At 48.5% G+C, this 20086-nt stretch overlaps 1 protein-coding gene across 1 annotated transcript in view; it reads right to left on the reverse strand.

Annotated features, from left to right (window-relative positions):
- Window positions 1-154: 154 nt before the first annotated feature.
- BDKRB2 (bradykinin receptor B2) overlaps window positions 155-20086 on the reverse strand; it is a 49405-nt gene continuing 29473 nt past the window's right edge. Inside the window, exon 2 of the mRNA XM_074998724.1 lies at window positions 155-1607. Within this exon, the coding sequence (XP_074854825.1) occupies window positions 458-1600 (1143 nt within the window). The 5' untranslated portion in view covers window positions 1601-1607 and the 3' untranslated portion in view covers window positions 155-457. The remainder of the gene's footprint in view (window positions 1608-20086) is intronic.

Raw genomic sequence — 20086 nt, forward strand, 5'->3', positions numbered from 1 at the left:
AAGGGAATTTCAAAGTTGGTTATGTACTTCAAAGCGCCCGCATCCAGACTGCCTGGCAGCACTTCAAAGTCAACAGCTTTGAAATTCGCATGACTGCTGTTATGCTAATGGGGTGCTGTATATGCATGGCAGCGCCTCATTGATATTCCCCGGCCAGTGTCATTTCCACGTCCCCTTCGAAGAAGGGAGCTAGTGTAGACACGGCCATAGTGTGTCAAATTCACTTCAGCCATGAATACATAAGTACAAAACATGATTCAGTCATGAAAAATGCTGTCCATTAGTGGGTAGAAGTAAGTGCCTACAGGAGTTTGTATTGCAATCAGCTCCCCAAGCTTTCGTGCATCATGAATGCAGCCAGTGTACAGAGTGGGGTGCCGTAATAGGTGGATATTAAGGACAGCTTACACACTGATACGTTGAAAGGTTTTCTTTTAACTCTGCAATAAGCAAACGGCTATCGGGTTAATGAGGAAGCTGACTTTTTCTTCGGCCATTCCACCGAAAAGGAGGTTCTCAGAGTATCCATAGAATTTTCCCTTTGGATGGACTCTGATTTGTTGCATGTCCTAAGCAGGCAGCCTCGGTAGAGTTCCCTTGATTTCTTTCTGAAATGCTTGCCTACAATGACATACAACACTGGGTTAAGGCAGCTGTTGCTATAAGCACAGTAGGTAGCTACCTGGGTCACCAACTCACTGACTTCAGTAGCAAAGCAGCCAGAAATGATGTGGACACGAAATAGGATATCAATGAATGTGGTGATCTGGAAGGGCAGCCAGCAAATGATAAACAGCAAAAGGACAGCAAGGACCAAGATGGTGGCTCTTTTCTCAGTCTGGATTTCTGTGAGTCTTTGCATTTGGTTGTTTTGCAAGGCTTTGATTATTTGAACAGTACAATAGGTAATTATACTGAGGGGGATCAAAAAGCCCACAGTATTCAGCAGAATGTTATTTGCAATTGTCCAGTTTGTGGATGGATATGCAATAAAGCAGATTGTGCTTTTCATTTCTTCATCATAATGGACTGACCTGAACACTAGAACAGGAGAACATATAAGCAATGAAGATACCCAGATCACAAGACTGTTCCATTTGGCACATGCACCACCTCGCATACGGCCAAGAGACATGGTTTTCACCAGGGCCAGATAGCGATCAATGCTCACCATCACCAGAAAATAAATGCTAGAGTATAAATTCATATAATTGATTGCACTGACCACCTTGCAAAGGAAAATGCCAAAAGGCCACTCAAAATGATAAGCAATATAAATGGCCCAGAAAGGTAAACCACAAACCAATATCAGGTCTGCAGCTGCCAGGTTTGCCAGGTAAATTTCAGCCACTGTGCAACGACTCTTGTGGAAACACAAAACGCTGAGGACAAAGCCATTCTCTATCACTCCCAGCACAAAAACGAGCCAGAGGAACATAGGCTGAAATGTGTATAACCAGTTCCATGCCTCCGAAGCAACACAGTCAGAGCTGCTTCCATTTACTGATGTGTTGTGTGAAAAAGACTGATTGATTCTGAGCTTCCAGGTTATTATCTCACTGGAAAGTACTGCAACACTTTCTGTTGTGCTGGAATCCATTTCTGTGCTGGAAAATAAAAGGTGAAATAAGATAATTATATATAGCACATCACTAATAAAGATATGATAAATAAGGTAAAAATGACCAACTATTTATACTCCCTAGGAACATGTCTCTTAATAGAACGCAGACTGAGAATTAATTGTATAGTACGTGGTTTAATCTCTTACAGATATTTATATTTGCAGAAACTTTGAGACACTAATGGCAGGGGCTTTCAAGTGGACCTAGTTCAACTGACTGAAAAGAGAGGAGAAGAAACAGCAGATGTATGGAGTCTGTGGTGTAGGATGACTGAGATTGGGACAAAATGGTTTTATGGATCATTTTATTTCAGTGACTAAACATTTTTGGGCACCATAAATAGATTGTTGGTTTTCTTCATGGTTTATCTTTTTGTAGAGTGAATGGTCGTCTCCCATAGGACAGACTTGTATTCTCGCTTTCTTGCTAGTTTTATGGTGCACAGATGTGTGTGTGGCAGGTCGCTTGTTGTATTATACCCTTAATGGTTTTTAGACTACCTGATAAAATTAATGTTGTCATCAGCTAAGCACCACATTTTCAAAAGCAGCCACTTAATGTGCAACTGCAATTTTGCCCTGGTAAATTTGTGAGAGCAAAACCTGCAAATGCCAGGAAATTGGGTTGCTTTCTTTCTAATGACTGGATTCACATGCATATTTTTGTGCATTTGCAATGCCCTGCCTGATCCACAGAGGAGCCGAGTGTTAAAAGCCCCAGCGAGAGAGCCCTGCTTTTAGTTTTGGAGGACTCTGTTTCAGTTCTTTGTGTCTGGTGGTACCTGTCACATAAATTTGGGCCTGTCCAGAGTTTCTGTGGGAGGATTTTGATGCCAGTTAACAACTGCTTTGGGAATGTGGCCCTTCACTGTTAAAGTGCAGAATGTGGAATGCCTTCATGTTTTGGGGAGGAATTTCAGAGACACAAAAGTCAGTTAGGTGCCTAAATTCTGTTGAGTTCAAGTGGGAATTGGCTGCCACTCTGGGACTTTGAAAATCTGCCCCTTGCTTGTGATCACCTCGTCTGTCCTGCATAACACAGAATTTCTCAGAAAATAACTCCTAGACCAGATCTATTAGATGAACATCCCACTGTGATTTAAAACTTGGTATTGATGAAGAATCCACCACCACCTTGGTGAAATTGTTCTTAATTACATTTATTGTGAAAAATGTACACCTCATTTCCAGTTTGAATTGTCTAGCTCCCCATGTGCCGCCACTGGATCATATTTATGCCTTTCTCTGCTCGGCTGAAGAGCCCAATCTCATATATTTTGTTCCCCACATAGGTTATAAATTGCAGTCTAGTCATCCCATAGCTCTCTCTCTGGTTAGCTAAATGCAACGAGCTCCTTGAGTCTATCCTGATGAGACAGATTTTCTAATCCTTTAAACAATCTCGTGGCTCTTGTTTGAACCTTCTCCAATTTTTCAATATGCTCTGGACTACTGGACACCAGAGGGGGATACAGTTTTCCAGAAGTGATCACATCAATACCAAATACAGGAGCAAAATAATTCCTTTACTCCTACTCGAGATTTCACTGTTTATATAGCCAAGTGCACATGCTGATATTTTAAAATTGTAAGACATTTTCCCTGAGTTTGAGTGTAATTGTCAAGACAGGGTCCCACTTGCCATATGCCAAATCTTTAAAATGCCACGCCTTTTATTATACTTTGATTGGAAGCTGTTTCAAATGTATATTTATTCACATCAGTTGACTGATACCACTCTAAACTTGACAGCAAAAGGACGACTTAAGATCTCATTGCTGGGTTGCTGTCTATTATGCAAATATGAAATATGCTCCGGTTACTGCATTTGGTTAGCTGACAGCTTCAAGTTAATATAAAAATGCATTTGCTAGAAGCAGGATTGCTGCAAAACTTTATCATTTCTGTAGTACCTTGGGATCCCAGTCAAGATCAGGATTCTTGCATACAAGATGCTCAAAAGGCAGGTGAAAAAGACAATCTCTCCCCCAGGATGTTTATAAGGAGATGTTAGATTGGGCAGGGTGAGAGAGACAAACAGAAAAGATAGATGGGGCTAGGCAGCTGATTTAATTTTAAAATGAACAGAGTTAACAGACAAGCAGATGTCTTGGACATTTGAATGTCCTTCCCTTATGGGCAAGATAAAGTTCAGTAGCCATTAAGTTGCACAGTGAGTGCAATGTTCTCAACTCTCCAGAATTCATGTTGTCCAGAACCTGAACATCTCCTCATACCCATATGTAAACTCAAGAGCATATCCCATTCTCAAGAGCATATCCCCATTCTCTGACATCTTCACTGGCTTGCCATCCTCTGAACCCATTCAAACAACTTCCCTCCCTGTCTTCAAATTCGTGCCTGGTTTTGGCCCTCGCTCTCTTTAGTGAGTCCTGTTGTGACCAAAGGTCTTGGGGACACCTTGATTTGTGGAGGTGTTTTGGTACAATCCATGTGGATTCACTTCCTGTAATTTGAAATCAAACATAGTCATTCTGGGAGTTTTATGTGCAACATTATATGTGTTTTGTTTGTCTACTTTCTCCCCGCCCTTGTACCCTTGTTTGTTACTCATTTTTTTACGTTGTAAAAGCTCTTTGGTGTCAGAGTTGTGTGAACTCTTTTCCTGCAGGAATGATATAAGGTTAAGTCTCCAGGATCATAACAGTCACTTTCTAAGTCGCATCTTCACTGCAAACTCCTCTATACCATCAAAACAGCTCCCAGCAGACTTTTCTCAACTACTCTATTTAGTATCCTCCTGCAAAATGCTGAAATCACTGAGCAAAAGTCCAATGCTGGCAGTAGCATTCTCTAACCCGGTTTCACATGACACTGTTGGCAGGATGACAATTCTAATACATAGCTAAATATCTGAGAATGCTGAGGCTGTGGTAGATCCATTTAATGTGTTACCAATCACTTTTTTTCCCTTGCCTGTATTACCTACAGATTTATGCCATAAATGCACTCAGGCGATGGGTGGACAACTGCCAAACAATTGGTCATTCCCAAACTGAAGTCCTGGAGAATGCTGCAAATAAACAGAAGCTGTATATCTTCCTGCTAATGCAATAAAATGTTCTGCACTGGTGGAGAGTATTATCAAATTTTCTGTATAGTGTGATTGGACATACGCACATATTTAGAAAACACTCATTTGTGGTGCAAAGAAAGGTCAGAATGTTTGTGAAATTTCTTGGCAATTCGCTGTCCCTTCTCATCATAGTTATAACTAGCAGAAGAAGATACTGAGCTTATGGGCACCACTTCTTCCTCCAGTTATCTTTTATATGGTTCCTGATCTGGTAGACATGTTCTTAGACAACCTCTAAACACACCTACCCTCCAGGGCCCCAAAGGTGAGACACATGAGAGAATACTTAGTTTATGAATCCAGCACAGCTTAGATATAGAGTTAGGTAGCAAGGTTTTCTTAGGTGGCTGCGTGTGCATGGCCAGTGACAGAAACTTAGGCATCAGTGGGATTCCAGCAGCGGAAACTTAGACAACAAGGGATTAGGCAGCTACTAAGCAGTGGTTTTACAAATTCTATCAGCATAGCCACCCACAGGTGGGCTTGAACCTAGGACCTCTGGAGCTTAGTGCATGAGCCTCTCAGTTTGCGCTAAAAAGCCTGCTGGCTCTCAGCTAAGGCTGTAAAGGAGATTCATTCTTTTTGTCATGGGACAGTGACCCACACCCAGCAGCTGCATATGATATACTAGTAATGCTTAAGGCTGCCTCTGTCTTACAGCAATCCTTTGAAAGAAGTCCTTCCAGAAGAGATCTTCTGCAAAAACTTCTTTTGAAAGATCATGTCCACACACAAAAAAGTGGATCAAAAGATGGACCTGCTCTTTTGATCGAGAGCATCCACACAGCCACACAAAAGAACGGGCCAGGAATCAAAAAATATGGCTCCGTGAGGACAGCCATTTTGGAAAAAAGGGTCTGCAGAGTGTCTACACATGCTTTTTTTTTTTTTTTTTGAAGGAATCTTTCAGAAAGAGGTGCTCTGCCTCATCTGGGAGAGGAAGAGGACCACCAGAAAAAGGGCCCTGTTCTTTCAGTTTGAGATCGAAAGAGTGCATTTTGCACGTAGATGCTCCATGAGTTTTTTTGGAAAAGGCCTGGATTTTCCAAAAAAAAACTTGCTAGTGTAGATGCAGCCTCAATGTTGAATTTAGGCTTCTAAGTTTGCAATTTGGTGCCTAGATACCCCACCAAAATTCTGCTAGATATACCCAGGCAATGACTAGTGAGCTTGCTGCATCATCCAGTATACTTTCCCTGAGTCATAGGCAGCAGGTATAATAGACCCAGGGAGGTTCAGCCTCCTTTGCCTCTGCTGTGGCCACTGGCTCTCTGGCTATGGGATTTTGAGGTAAGTTTTTTTTATTATGCCCCACAAAGATTCTGGGGTGGCTGAGGAAGTTTTATGTCCTTTTCATTTTCCTGGGTTCATCAGTTATCTCCTGTTACTTGTACGAATTTGCTACCTGCAGCAGTTACTCATATGTGAGGGATTTTAAAAGCTGCTCTTTGATGTAGCAAATTCCTACTTTAGCAGTTTCTCACAGTACACCATCTGCAGGGTGGTAGTGGTGGTGGGATGGTGTTTCAGAACTCCAGCAGGGGGCTCCTCTGGACAAAGGTGATGGTCTTGGGGTTCCTTTGGCAGAATGTGGGTACCTTGGGGGTCCTCTGGCTGCGGGGGCAGGCAGAAGGTGCAGAGTCAAGGCTAGATTCTCCTGGTGGTGGTGTGGATGCTCCATGCACTGCCCATATTCTCAAAGACCAACCAGTTTTGTTGGCCTGTATGGAGTAGAGCCATGGTCCAACCCTCACCCACATCCTGGTCCATCATCCTCTGAATTCAGTGGAAAGACTCCCGTTGACCACAGTGGGTATTGTTGCATCAAGCTGCCTTTACTCCTGTGCCCTCTTTGATTTACTTAGTGCTGAAATGATCTGGGTCTCGGTTCCCTGTGAGGATTCTGGCTAACCCTTGAACTGAGCCACAAGGTAGACAAGCATCTTGGGTTCTGTCCCATTGGTAAGCATCCTTGCAGGGACTAGTCAAAATTTGGCCCATGGTTAGTATGAAGCTTTGGGCATAAAAAGCACCTTGTAAGAGTCAAATATTGTAATAGATGTGGTACCGAGTGATTTATGTATACCCATAAATCAGAATTTTAAAATCACTTTAGGTAATATATTTAAATAACACAACAAATTTGTAGTAGTGTAGACGAGCACACATTTGATTTTTACCACCTATTTACATCATGTGTTTACTGAATGATCCATGTTTTACACAACCGTGGAAACAGTACATACCCTTCAGCCACAGTTTTCAAACATTTACAGTGACACCACATGACCATTAACATATTTATGCTAAATTTTGTAAAAATAAATGAGAGTTACATGTTTACACACAACAAACTGTAAATATTGATGATGCAGGGCACAGAAAGTCTAACACCTGAGACAGTGTCTTTCCAAGGATGGGTTGGTTTAATTTCTTTGTTTAAACACTGTCCAGTGCTAGAAAATCTAGTGCTAGCTAAATATAAATGGCTAGGGAACCTCAGTAACTTGAAGTAACTTGGCAAACAGCTCAGAGTTTGACTCAGAGAATCTAAAGTTTGTCTCCTCTCTGTTTTGCTGTAGATTTGTTTGCACAGTTCTCTGCATAACTACTTATCTTGTCTCTCAGGAAGACAGGCAGCTATTAAGAGAAACTGCTTTCTTGGCTCTGAAGTCACTCTTCAAATTTCAGACTGAGAACCCACTGGGATTTCATTATTAAACATAATGAGCCATTCATAGAGTTGTTTAGGTGTCTAGCCTCTTAGGGTCTCTCTTATTTGTAAAATATATGCACATCCGGAGAGAGCTGTTTGATTACATCAGCTGGTGTTTTCGGGCTGACCAGAGACACCACAGACTTCCACAGCTGAAGCAAGAGCTAGATACTCCTTGAATGCCATGGGGGGGAGTGTAGAAACCACAGAACTGAACAAAGGCAGTGAAAGACCCAGGAAAGGTATAGGAGCAAGTGGAGTTTCCCTTCATGTTTAGGCCTAGTCTACACTACTCAATGCTGTCAATCTACTTCTCCTGTGTTGTTTGCATAGATTAAGTCTTCACGCTCACTGCAGAGTCTTGCGTGCGGTACGGCTGGTAGGGCAGCTCTCCCATCGACACTGCCTATTCTTCCCACTTTGGTGGAGTACCAGCGTCAGTGGGAAAGTGCTCAGAGAATGGTTTATTGTATCTAAACAGCTGCACTAAATTGACGGCCAGTGTTGATCCCTGGCATAGTATAGACAGCCCCTGAGAAAGGAACTGAGAAAACTGTAGGAAAGGAGCTAGCTCCAGTGGTAGGCCTTGTAGAAAGGATGCCAGGGAAGTAACCTAGTGGTTGGCGTTCTGGAATAGGGTCCTGGGGTAGTCCCAGTAGAACTAAAAGCTCAAGTCAGAATGGAAGGAGGTGGCTTTAGCTTGTTTTGTCTGCGGGTTTGTGCGTTCTGTTGCTAGAAACAGAGAAGAAGCCTGGCAGTCTGCAGATCCATGCTAAGAATGGAACTACAGAGAATCCTGCATAGAAGGATTATTTTGGGTTGATAACTAAGGTTTTGAAGGACACTGTGAGATGCTAAAGTGGAACTTAAGATGACCTGGCTGGAGCTCTGAGTCACCCCACAAAGCAGACCATGGTGGGCCAAAGTAGCTGTCAATGGGGATATCAGATGTGGAGAGCCTGCTGTGCAATGCCCCGTCATGTGGAGGTGTGTTGACCAGTAAGTCACCCTTCTGCATGCTACTTGGGCACGTGTGAGTAACTTCCATCCCTCTTCACCCCCACTTAGAGCAAGAAGAGACTATGTAATTAAAGTAAAAATGCCCATTGCTTGACAATGGTGGCTTGCGCTAACTAGCTATGTCACAACTCAATGGCTATGTTCTCAAACAGTTGAGAAATAATGGTCACTGATTACTCCTCTTCTCCCTCATACCCAGATGGTGACGGGAGGGTGCAGAGCAGTAATTCATGCAAGCTGTGTGTTTTTCCATTGCTCCCTGATTGTCAGGAGACTGGGAAGAAGAACAAACTGCGTCCAGTACATGCACCTGTGCCCCTCACTCAAAATGGCACTTTTGATAACTCTCAAGGCATCTGTGGAATGACAACCTCTTGTAATGAAAGGTGTCACTCAGCTTCAGATAATTGGAGATGTTAATGTGCTGAATTTTGTCGACAAAGCAATGTTACCTCAGGAACATGCTCATGACTTTGAGTTCTGTGTTGCCTCAAAATGGAAAAAACACCCACAGTGTGATTATTCAGCTTCAGGCTCCATTCAGGAAACCCAGCGTAAGGCTTCTTGGCTCTGTCCTCATGTAAACAAAACACCCACTGCTTTTTGCAAGATTGCGGTTAATCTACATGTACATCTCCCACTCACCTAAGCCATTAACAGCTCACTGCCACATCCATCTGCTGGAGGATGTTCTTTGCAGTAGTGCCTGTGAGCCCCTAGTTGTGAATCCAGGACCATACTTGTACGTATGAACACAGAACAAAAAGGTAGAGCGTGCCCATAGAGCTTGCAATCAAAGTATCATATAAAAACCAGCAAGTGGAACCCAAAGGAAAGGAGAGGACAAGGAAATCAGAAGAGAATTCTGGTCAGCAGTGGTCTCAGTATACCCCAGCTACCTAATTGTTCTCAAATGAGGAAAATAGATAATCATAAAACTGCAAGGTAAGAGCTGTAAGGGACCTTCATCACATCCACCCTCTTGTGCTGAGGCTGGCCCATGTAAACCTAGATGATCCCTTCCAGGTGTTTGTCCAAACTGTCCTTCAAAACTTCCTCTAAATGGGATTCCACAATCTATTCCAGAGCTCAGTTACCTTTAGGCTGTGTCTACATTTGCATTCCTCTTTCGAAAGAGGTACGCAAATGAGGGAAATTGAAAATGCAAATGAGGGGCAAATTTGCATACCTGTAATCTCATTTGCATATTCTTATTTCAAAATAGCTTCTTTAAAAAGAAGAAAACCAGTGTAGACCCTGCTCCTTCAAAAGTAAACCCCACCTTCGAAGGAATCCTTCTTACCAAAAAGAGGGAAGGATTCTTTCAAAGATGAGGTTTACTTCAGAGATTATGCCCTTTACTTGTACTTCCTTCAGTGGACACGGACAACAATTGATCACCCCCATCTTTATAGTATTTTTTAAAATATTTGAAGCCTTTGATCATGTCTCCACCTGTCCCCTTGCATTCCTCGAGACTCAACATGCCCAGCTTTTTTTTTTTTTTTGAAAAAAAAACATTCCTCATAAATCAGTTTCTAAACTTTTAAATCTTTTTTTATTGCTCTCCTCTGGTCTTGCCAATTTGTCCAGTATCCTGCTCAGGCTAGTGCCAAGTAAGGCGTGGCAATTTACCTCCCATATCCATACCTCAGAATCTTAACTTTTTCACTGCTTTGTTGCTGTGGTGATACCCCGACTTGAGAGACACTTCACCATTGCCAGCCCTTACTGTGAAGTACACGGGCAGTGGGTATCATAGGCCAGGAGAGGCTCTGCCTCTCTAGGTGCTGCTGTGGCCACAGGACCTTCAATGGTGGGCTTTTGGTGTTATTATGCTCCATTCAGGTTTCAGGCTGGCTGAGAAGATGGTATTTGCTACTCAGCTTCCTGGGTTCTTCAGTAATCTCCCTGGAGGAGAACCAGTTGTGGTTCTGACACCCTCACCTGTGTGCCCATTTTCTTAGCATTGTCCATGGCAAAATGTCCATAGATTTCCCTGACACAAGAACTGGGCAGTCAGTTTTTGTATGGAATATAGCTAATATATTTGAATAGGAAGCACTGCTCCCATCTGATTATGGCCATAGCAATTAACAAGGAAGTGGAACCTCTTCCCATCTCCATTCACAGCTGTGTGTTCTCATTATGGGAAGGAGGTTCTCATCTGATAAAAGCTCTGTATCTTCAAAAACACCAAGAAGTCCTGTGGCACCTTTTAGACTAACAGATACTTTGGAACATAAGCTTTTGTGGGCAAAGACCCACTTCAGGCATCTGATGAAGCGGGTCGTTGCCCACGAAAGTTTATGCTCCAAAATATCTGTTAGTCTATAAGGTGCCACAGGACTTCTTGTTATTTTTTGCTTGGTCCGCCTTCTTAATAGCAGGGCCAAGAGAAGTTATTGATCAAATCAAAACCTCTCCAAAGTTTGCATGTCTGAGCCCTGTAAATATTCTATCCAGTGGGCTGTATTCCCATAATTCCTGATCATTAACAATGACAGTTGTACAGATGTCATTATATTATGGTCCAATTATTTAGATATTTGTGTCTCAATAAGGATGTTTTGATTTAATATTCAGTTGAAGTTGAATGCAGGGTAGATATCATGTCCAGGGATGAACCTATCTGCTGTATACATACCTTACATTTACACAGTTTTCCTTTTAGGAGTGCCAAAGGGCCAAACCAGTGATCTTTTCATATCAAATACATGCAGCTAGCTTTACAATACAGATGTTAAAATATTAGAGGGATAAGGAAAATGTTGTTCACAGCTGTTTATTATTCTGTGAGCATCTGCAGGCACCAAAGCTCAGACATTGGCCTTGGGCAAAAGTCCTAGAGCTGTTGCTGTAAGTAGGTGCTTAGATTTTAATGTAGGACAGAGATAACAAGACTGATACAAAAATTATTTTTACTAAAATTATATACATATATTTAATAGCAGGTGATGAAACCTGCTTGTGTGTTTCCAATCTATCATTGCTTTCACACATATGGTGCTTGGATAAAAGTATGATTTTTGTTTGTTTCATTTATGAAATATACAAGCTAACCAAAGGAATTTTAGGAGGCTTCCACTTCATTTCCTAAGGATAAGCAAATATTTGGAAAGATAAACAAGGCTTTGCAGAACATAGAATATTTATTACCTCAAAGAGTTTCTATATGGACTTTGGAATAATGCAGTTTTATAATTTCTGGTTTGCTTTAACATTCTATTCTATTTGCTTTTTGTACTGTGTTTATTATTATGATTGTGCTGTGCACAGAATATTTTGTAAAAGTCTGTAATTATGATTGTACATACACTGCAAATGGTAGATTTAAAATCTAGAGACCATTTGGCCAGAAAACCAACAAACTAACCAATCCCTTTGTACCTCACACAACTGACCCAAGCAAGGAATATACAGGGAACAAGAAATTGATGCTCAGATCCAGTGATAGCTTTTTCATCTGAACTTGTTTTCCTAATCCTCCTTCTTCTTTTACGTGTCTCACAGCACTTACACAGACTGAATATCTTCTTGTAATTTTGTGTATTTCCAGGGCTTTTTTTGGTCCGGTACTTGACCATACTGAGTACTGGCACATTGGCAGTCCCAGCCGTGGGATCGGCTGGGGGTGGGGAAGGGGAGGGACAGAGAGCCAGAGGAGTACCAGCTCCTCTTTTTTTTTTTTTACTGTATATTTCCTATACCAAGCAATCTGTTTGTGGGTTCATCTCCTTGACACTCTCTTGTGTAACAAGAACTTGGCTAAGATAGTTGAGTATCTCCCCTGAGAGTTCTTATTATTGGAAGAATTGCTAGTGTATGTAAACATTAAAACTGCAGTAAATACGCTAATTAAGGGGCCATATGAGGTTTGGAAAGAAGAAAATATTTGTCAGACAGAAATATTGTGATTAGAGTGAAAAGTAAAAAGAAACCTAGTTAAAATCTGCTTTAAACAGGGGAGATTTATTCTGGATTATTATGCACAGAATCTTCCACTGTGCCTATACTTGTACATACATTCTACTGTTATGCTGGCAGGCCAGATGACAACTCCTGCCCATGCTGCTGGCATTAGCTGAGAACTGACAACCTCATAGCTGGAGATGAAATGACATGGCCTGTTTGTTAGTTTTGCGCAAAATACTGTGGGTTTTAGGACAACAAGAAGTCCTGTGGCGCCTTATAGACTAACAGATATTTTGGAGCATAAGTTTTTGTGGGCAAAGACCCGGCATGTCTACACTTAGCAGGAGATTGATTTCGTGCAGCTGGTAAAGACAGCAGAAATCTCTCTGTTTGGGTCAGCCATTGACTCCTTGTACTCCTGCTCTTGCAAAGGGTCATGGAGGTCAACAGGAGAAATTGCCATAGCTAGAATTGCATAAATGCAGTCAACTGTAAGGTCTAGTGTAGGTTGAGCCTTAGTCAGTGCCTTATTTATACTCAGCCAGGTCCCCAGCCCCTCCCACCAGCCAATCCTATGGCTGGGACTGCTGATGTGCCAGTGTTCAGTACCCACAAACACCACCATACCTGCCCACAGGCAGACTTGAATCTGGAACCTCTGGAGCTTACGGCAGGCACCTCTACAGCTTGAGCAAAAGGCCGGCTGGCACTCAGCTTAGGCTGTAGAGGACACTTATTCTTTCTCTGTGAAGTGGTCTAGGTACCACTACATGGGACAGTTATAACCACACATAGGTATGTGGGTTACACAGGCACAAAAAAGCAGTGGTCTTAGTCTTATTAACTCTTTTTTAGTCTTTAGACTCTGTGAAAGGCTGATATGTTGTTGTAGCTCTAATTTCACTTATAATCCTTATCAAGGCTGCCCCAGTGGGCAGAGGGACCGAGGCAATCCTACCTTTCCTCAGCTGTGGGGCCTGGGGCATGGAGGGCATTGCCCCACTCCTGGGGCCTGGGAGTGGGGCAATGCCCTCCATGGCCCAGGCCCCACCCTCACCCCACCTCTTCCTGCCCTGACTGCATTCTATGTCTTCTCCAAGCCCCACCCTGTTCCACCTCTGTCTCACATCTTCCTGTCTCTGCTCCACCTCCACCCTGTATTATACCTGTCCTCAGTGCCCTCGCCCCTTAGTGACAGGACTCTGGATATTACCCGGGGACGTGGTGTGGGGCAGCAGCAGGAGGTGCACCTCCTCACTCTCACCATGGTGGCAGGAGCCACAGGAAGAGTGAGCCACAGCTGGTCCATTGTGCTGCCATCTGCCAGCCAGGTTGCTCTGCTTCCCTATGGCAGTGGGAAGCAGAGTGCATGTGCCCTGGCCCCAGCCTGCTGCACTCTGCTCCCCTGAGCCCACAACCCGCAGGGGAATGGAGTGGCCCAGGACCAGGGTGCTGAGTTTTTTGTCACAGTGATGAAGTGGAGCAACCCAGCTGGGAGATGGTGGCAGAGCTGTGCAGACTGCTACATGCATTGCTCCTCTTCCTGCAGCTCCTGCCTCTCCAGTGAGAGAGTGTGTGTGTTGGAACAGTTGGGAGAGCTGCCACCAGGCTCCTTAAAGCAAAGGGCCTCAGGCAGCTGCCCCAAGCCATCCTATTACATAAGAATTCCATGTTAGAATAATAGTCAAATGTTTGCTTTGCAAATGTAATTGTGTTTGCTCTGGTGGAAAGCATTACCACGTATGAAATACCTGTTTGCTACAGGAACAGGAGGTGTTCCTTCCTGAGCAAGAAGGCCCACAGACACCAGACAACCCATAGTGGAATATCAGAGGACAAAAGTCCTTCTTGATTAACCATCCCCTTCCACCCAACCCCCACCCCACACCCCTGCCCATGAAGAGGAAGCCAGCACTTGAATCCCTCTCATCAAATGGAACTCTGTGGGAAGAGAATAAAAACCGCTGACAAGAAGAATAGAAAAGGGATCCCTTTAAAAAAAAAACAAAACATGGCCCCAACAGAGTGCAGGGGACAACTGAAGAAAAACAGGGACGGGAGTGGAGGTCAAAGGTTTAAAACAAGGGAACCAGAAGGGGACACCGAGCAGAGAACCCCGGACAGCACCCACTGCCCCTCAAAGGTGTTGAGAGAGCCAGTGGACGCCGCCCAAAGGAACTCTGCCTGGATACGTGAGTGGAGAGTGGAGCGGAAATAGGCCCCACAGTCGCAGGCTTCCCCCCCTCCAACCACCAGCCTCCTCTCCCGAGTGTTATAAATGGCTACCTTGGCCATAGCCAGGAGGAGGCAGAAGAGGAGGTCCTGCGACTTAGTGGGGCCACGGATGGGGTGTGCTAGAATGAGGAGGTGCGGGGAGAAGTGCAGCCAGAACCTCAGCAGGAGGTTCTGGAGGAGCTGGAAGAGGGGCTGCAACCTGACGCACTCGATGTAAATGTGCGCCAGGGTCTCCCTTGTGCCACAAAAGAAACAGGTATCCAGGAGGGGAGTGAACCGCACCAGGTACACGCCCGTGCTCACCGACCCATGCAGGATTCTCCAGCTGATGTCCCCGCCGGGCCGCGGGATGAGGGAAGAGTAAAGGCTGGCCCATCGGGGCTCCCCACCCTCCGAAGATGGTAGAAGGTCCCGCCACTTGTGGTCTGGATGGGACATGAGGGTGGGATGGTGGAGCGTGTGAAGCACGAACATGTACAGATGATTTCTGGGCGTGGTTCAAAAGGGGACCGGCTGCAAGGCGTGCAGCTGGCTGAGATGATGCAGGGGAGGAGGGTGGGAAGGCTCACGGACCCGGGGGCCCACGGAGAGATCCGGAGGGCCAGGAGTGAGAGGAGGGCGGGGTGCACCCTCTTGCAAGACCCGGCGCAGGTAGACGTGAGCAGCGGGTGGCAAGGCGGCCTTCACCTTCTTGAGTACGCGCTGGGGAGAATGTAGGGTGGAGAGCCCCATGCGCCGGGCGAGCGCCGGGGCCTCAATCCAGTCTCCTTGGCCGTAGTCCAGGAGGTCTCCGACCCTGGTGATTCCACCGAGGACCAGCCTCTGGCACACCGCAGGGGACTCCGCCGCCTGCACACGGAGGTACAGGTTGTGTAGCAGGGGCTCCGTGAGGAGGTCTTCCCCCGTGGCGGCCCCTAAAGACCTGGAGACTGAGAGCAGCCGCCAGGTGCAGAGGAGGTCCTGGTGGAAGGCCGGCAGCTCCAAGAGGTCTCGCGGATGGCCTCTCAAAGGCAAATAAAGGAGCTGCTGGTCATATCGGAGCCCTCAGAAGCAACGGAGGAAAGCGTGCGCCAGCGTGCTCCACGCTGGACTATCTGCACTATTGCTGTTAAGGAGTCCCTGCAGGGCCCGGAGGTGGAAGACATGGACCTGAGTGCATAGGCAGGTCAGGCCCTGCCCTCCCTCCTCCGGGGGGAGATGAAGAACCCCTGCAGGGACCCAGTGCAGTCCTGGCCAAAAGAACTCCAGAACTACCTTCTGGAGGGCGGCCAGGAAACCCGGGGGTGGGACAAGGGTGTTGAGACAGTGCCAGAGCATGGACAGGACTAGTTGATTAAGAACCAGTGCCCTCCCCGGTAGGGAGAGGCACTGGAGCAGCCCCGCCCACCTCCGCAACTGCTCAGCCACCCTGCCCTCTAAACCTTGCCAGTTCTCCGGCAGAGAGGGCTGCGTGGCAGATAGAAAGACGCCTAGATAGGATAGCAGACCCGCGCTCCACCGAATGGCCTGAAGCGTGGGTGGGAGGTGGCCCGCTTGCCACCCAGCCCCAACCACCAGCCCAGAGCTCTTGACCCAGTTGACCCGGGCAGAGGAGGCTGCCGAGTAAACAGCTTGGCAGGCCTCCAACCGCACCAGGTCTCCCGGGTCCTGGACCACGAGGAGTATGTCGTCGGTGTACGCTGACAGAACCAGCCGCAGCTCTGGCTCATGGAGCACCACCCCCGTCAACCTTCGTCGAAGGAGATGGAGGAAGGGCCTGATGGCCAGAGCGTAGAGCTGGGCTGACAGCAGGCAGCCTTGACGCACCCCTCGCCCAAAGCTGACCGGAGCGGTCAGGATCCAGTTGAGCTTGACCAAACACTCTGAGGCAGTGTACAGCACCCGGAGAAACCCGATGAAACGGGGTCCGAAGCCAAAAGCTCGCAGAGTGCTCAGGAGATACCCGTGGTCCACCCTGTCGAACGCCTTCTCCTGATCCAGGGACAGGAGGGCGAACAACAGACCATCCCTACACCCGAGCTCCAAGAGATCCCGGACCAGATAGAGGTTGTCAAAGTTGGTGCGACCGGGACAGTGTAGGTCTGGTCGGGGTGGACCACGTCCTGCAGCACGAACCCCAAGCGACGGGAGATAGCATGGACTACAAGATTATTGCTAAAGCTGAGGAGCAAGATGGGATGCCTGTTCCGAAGGTTGCAGAGGTCCCCCTTTTTGGGTAGCAGGGTGAGGACAGCCCACCTGCATGACAGGGGGAGGACCTCGCTTTGCAAGGACTCGGCCCAGACGCTGAGCAGGTCTGGACTGAGGATGTCCCAAAACATGCGGTAGAACTCCACGATCAGCCCGTCCATGCCCGGGGACTTGTTGGTGGGCATGAGACAGAGGGCTTCTGAGAGCTCAGCCAGAGTGAGAGGAAGCTCTAGCTGGTCCCAGTTGCCGTGCTGACCGAAGGGAGTTGGTCCCAAAGCACTCTGCAGGTGTCGGCGTCGGTCAGATCCGGGAGAAAAGGGTGGCGTAGAAGGTGCGAGCCCTCTTGCGCATCTCTGCCGGATCCGTAAGAGGGGTGCCATCCTCCGCAAGGAGGCAGAGGATATGTTTCTTGGCACCCCTCTTTTTCTCCAGGGCATAGAAGAAGTGGGAGTCACGGTCCATCTCCCGAAGGAGCTGGATCTGCGACCTCAAAAAGGCCCCCTGTGCCCGAAGGGCATCAAGGGCCCTGAGCTCGTCCCGCTTGTCCCAGTACGTGCCGCAGAGGGATGGATCTCTGGGGCTGGCGGCCAGGCGCCTCTCCAGCTCAAGAACCTCCCGTTCCAGCTGTCCTATCAACACATCCCGCCACCGGCTGGCCCCCTCCGGGTATAGTCGCAGCAGAAGAGCCACAGATGCACCTTTCCCAGATCCCACCACCGCCGCGCCGAGGGAAAGGCACACTGTTGCCTGCGCCAGGCCAGCCAGAACTCCTGGAAGGATGCCATGAAGCCCACATCCTCCAGCAGCTTGTTATTAACACGCCAGTAGGCCGACCCCTCTTCCCTGCCGAGAGGGAAGCCTTCACGGCCACTAGGTGGTGGTCCGAGAAGGGGGCTGGTCGCACGCTGGAGGAGTGGGCCCACGAGAGATGGTGGTGAGAGATGTAGATGCGGTCCAACCAGGAGTGCATGGACTTGTGGCCCACCACCCAGACGTAGGTAAAGACAGTGTCCTCATCCGGGTGGTGGCTGTGCCAGACGTCCACCAGGGAGCGATGATTGATAAGCTCCCTGAGGACGTCTGCAGCGGCCGGGCACTGCTCTGTCTCTGTACGGTCCCGTTCCTCGAGGGAGCAGTTGAAATCCCCGCCGAGGACCAGGCACTCGCGAGGATCGATGGAGTCAAGGAAGGCCACCGCCTGCCGGAAGAACGATGTTCTCTCTGGGCAGGATGTTGGGGCGTAGACGTTGACGAGGTGGAGGGGCAGCCCCTCCACCCATACCCGGAGATATAGCAGGCGGCCTGGCACGACCTCGACACTCCCCAGCACCTCGGGCTGCAGGTCTGGGGAGAACAGGGTCGCCATCCCGGCCTGATGGGCCGAGAGGTGACTAAGGTGGACCCCGTCTCCCCACTCCAGCCGCCAGCTGGCTTCGGTGGCTGGAGTAGTGTGGGTCTCCTGGAGGAAGGTGACCGAGTACCTCCCTCTCGGAGGAAGGAGACCACGCGACCCCTGCGGAGACCCGACCCGCAGCCCCTGGTGTTCAAGGTGGCAAAGATGATCGGCAGCATTTAGAGGGCTGGGGAGGATCCTCGCCGGAGGGAACACCAGTGGTCCCCATGGGGCTGCGCAGCAAGCTGTGGCCGATGCCATAGGTGATTAGGGCATCACGGAAGCCGTGCGCCCGTTGGTAGGCCTTGGTGTCCCTCCTCCCGGTCCCCTTGCCCTCCTTCAGAAGGGCCCTCACGGACTCAAGGATGAGATGGAAGTCACCCCAGTGCTGGAGGGCGAGAGCTACTTTGTTCTTGGAGCAGCAAACGTCCTCCAAGAACTCGCGCATCTCGTCCACCAGTGCATTGGGTGCCGAGGCCTTGGGGTCCTGAGTGCCGCTCGGCCTTGTATCCTTTTGGGCTCCGCGGCCGGCAGGGAAGGTCATGCAGTGGCTGGGGCTTGGTTTTGGGAGGACTAGGGGTGGTGGAGGGAGAGCAGCCCCAGAGGTGCTGGAACAGGGCGAGACAAAGGGGGCCTCCCGAGGGATTGCGGCCTTGGAAGCAGTTATGAGCAGACGAGGTTCGAGGGGAGGTGCAGGAAGAATGGGGATGGGGACAAAGGTGGTGAATGTATTGTGGGGAGGGTGAGTGTCGTGGAGAGAAGGGGAAGGTGGAGGGAGAGGGGGCAGGCGAGAGAAAGGAGGAGGAGGAGGGGGGAGAGGAGGAGGAGGAGGGTCTGGAGGGGGTTGGGGCGCAGTTTATGGGATGGGACTTTGACTGGAAGAGAGGGTGGAAGTGGGGGTATGAATAAGAGGGGTGTGGGGAGGGGAGGCTTTTCCAGGCAGCAAGAGGGGATGGGGGGATAAGGGTGAGGTGCCATTGTGTCTAACAGCAGGCACCAGTGAGGTGGAGTGGTCGGCGTTGGGGTTTTCGATACCGGGGGGGCGCAGGGTACGAGGGGAACACAAATCCCTCCGGGATATCCGGGGGCAGGACAGCTACATCTGGGAGGTGATCCTCAGCTTGGGGGGCAGTTGCATCCTGTGACGTCCCAGAACAAGGGAGGATAATGGTTGGGGGATCGCTGGCAGGTAGGGAGAGAGAAGGTGTGGGGGGAGCTGGGTGTGGGTGGCTGGCCCACAGGCCTCTAGCAGCAGACCCCCTACGTCCAGAGCAGCTGATGTAAGGCCTAGGGCCTCGACCTCCTGCGAGAGGAGGGTGAGGCCGAGGCTCATCTCCTCCGGGCACCCCATGACAGGGGTCTGGGCAGCGGGTGGAGGGGTGTTGGAGGAGGGCACGGGCTCAGGACAAGCCCCCTCTGCCCCTTTGGGCTCAGGCTCCGGGACAGGAGGGCCGATATTCTCCATTGCTGCCACGGTGGCCTCAGTCACCCCCAGCAGATGGTCAGTAGCCAGGGGTTCAGCAGATGGATCAGGGCTGGCGGCTCTCTTTAATACTTTGCGTGGCACATCCACCTCGTCCTCCGACAGGGTGGAGTGCCGGGCGCGTGTGCTTCTTTTCTTGCGCTTCCCCCTTACCAATACCCAGTCCTCCAGAGAGGTGGGCTCAGTGGTAGAGGAGGAAGGACCAGGGGACGGAGGCAACGAGGAGGGAGGGAAGGAGAAGGAGGACGGGACAGTGAGGGAAAGGGACGGCCCGCCCTGGGGTGGGTCCTGTCTGGGTCCTGCCGCCGGCCCTGCCTCCCTCTCCTCCACAGACCCGGCTTGAATGCCTGCTCGGGCACCGGCGTCTGCTTCTTCTTGCCCCTCACCATGTGCCTGGGCATCCTCCGACACCT

The sequence above is a fragment of the Carettochelys insculpta genome, chromosome 6 (assembly GCF_033958435.1).
Source record: "Carettochelys insculpta isolate YL-2023 chromosome 6, ASM3395843v1, whole genome shotgun sequence".
In the NCBI taxonomy this organism is placed as follows: Eukaryota; Metazoa; Chordata; order Testudines; family Carettochelyidae; genus Carettochelys; species Carettochelys insculpta.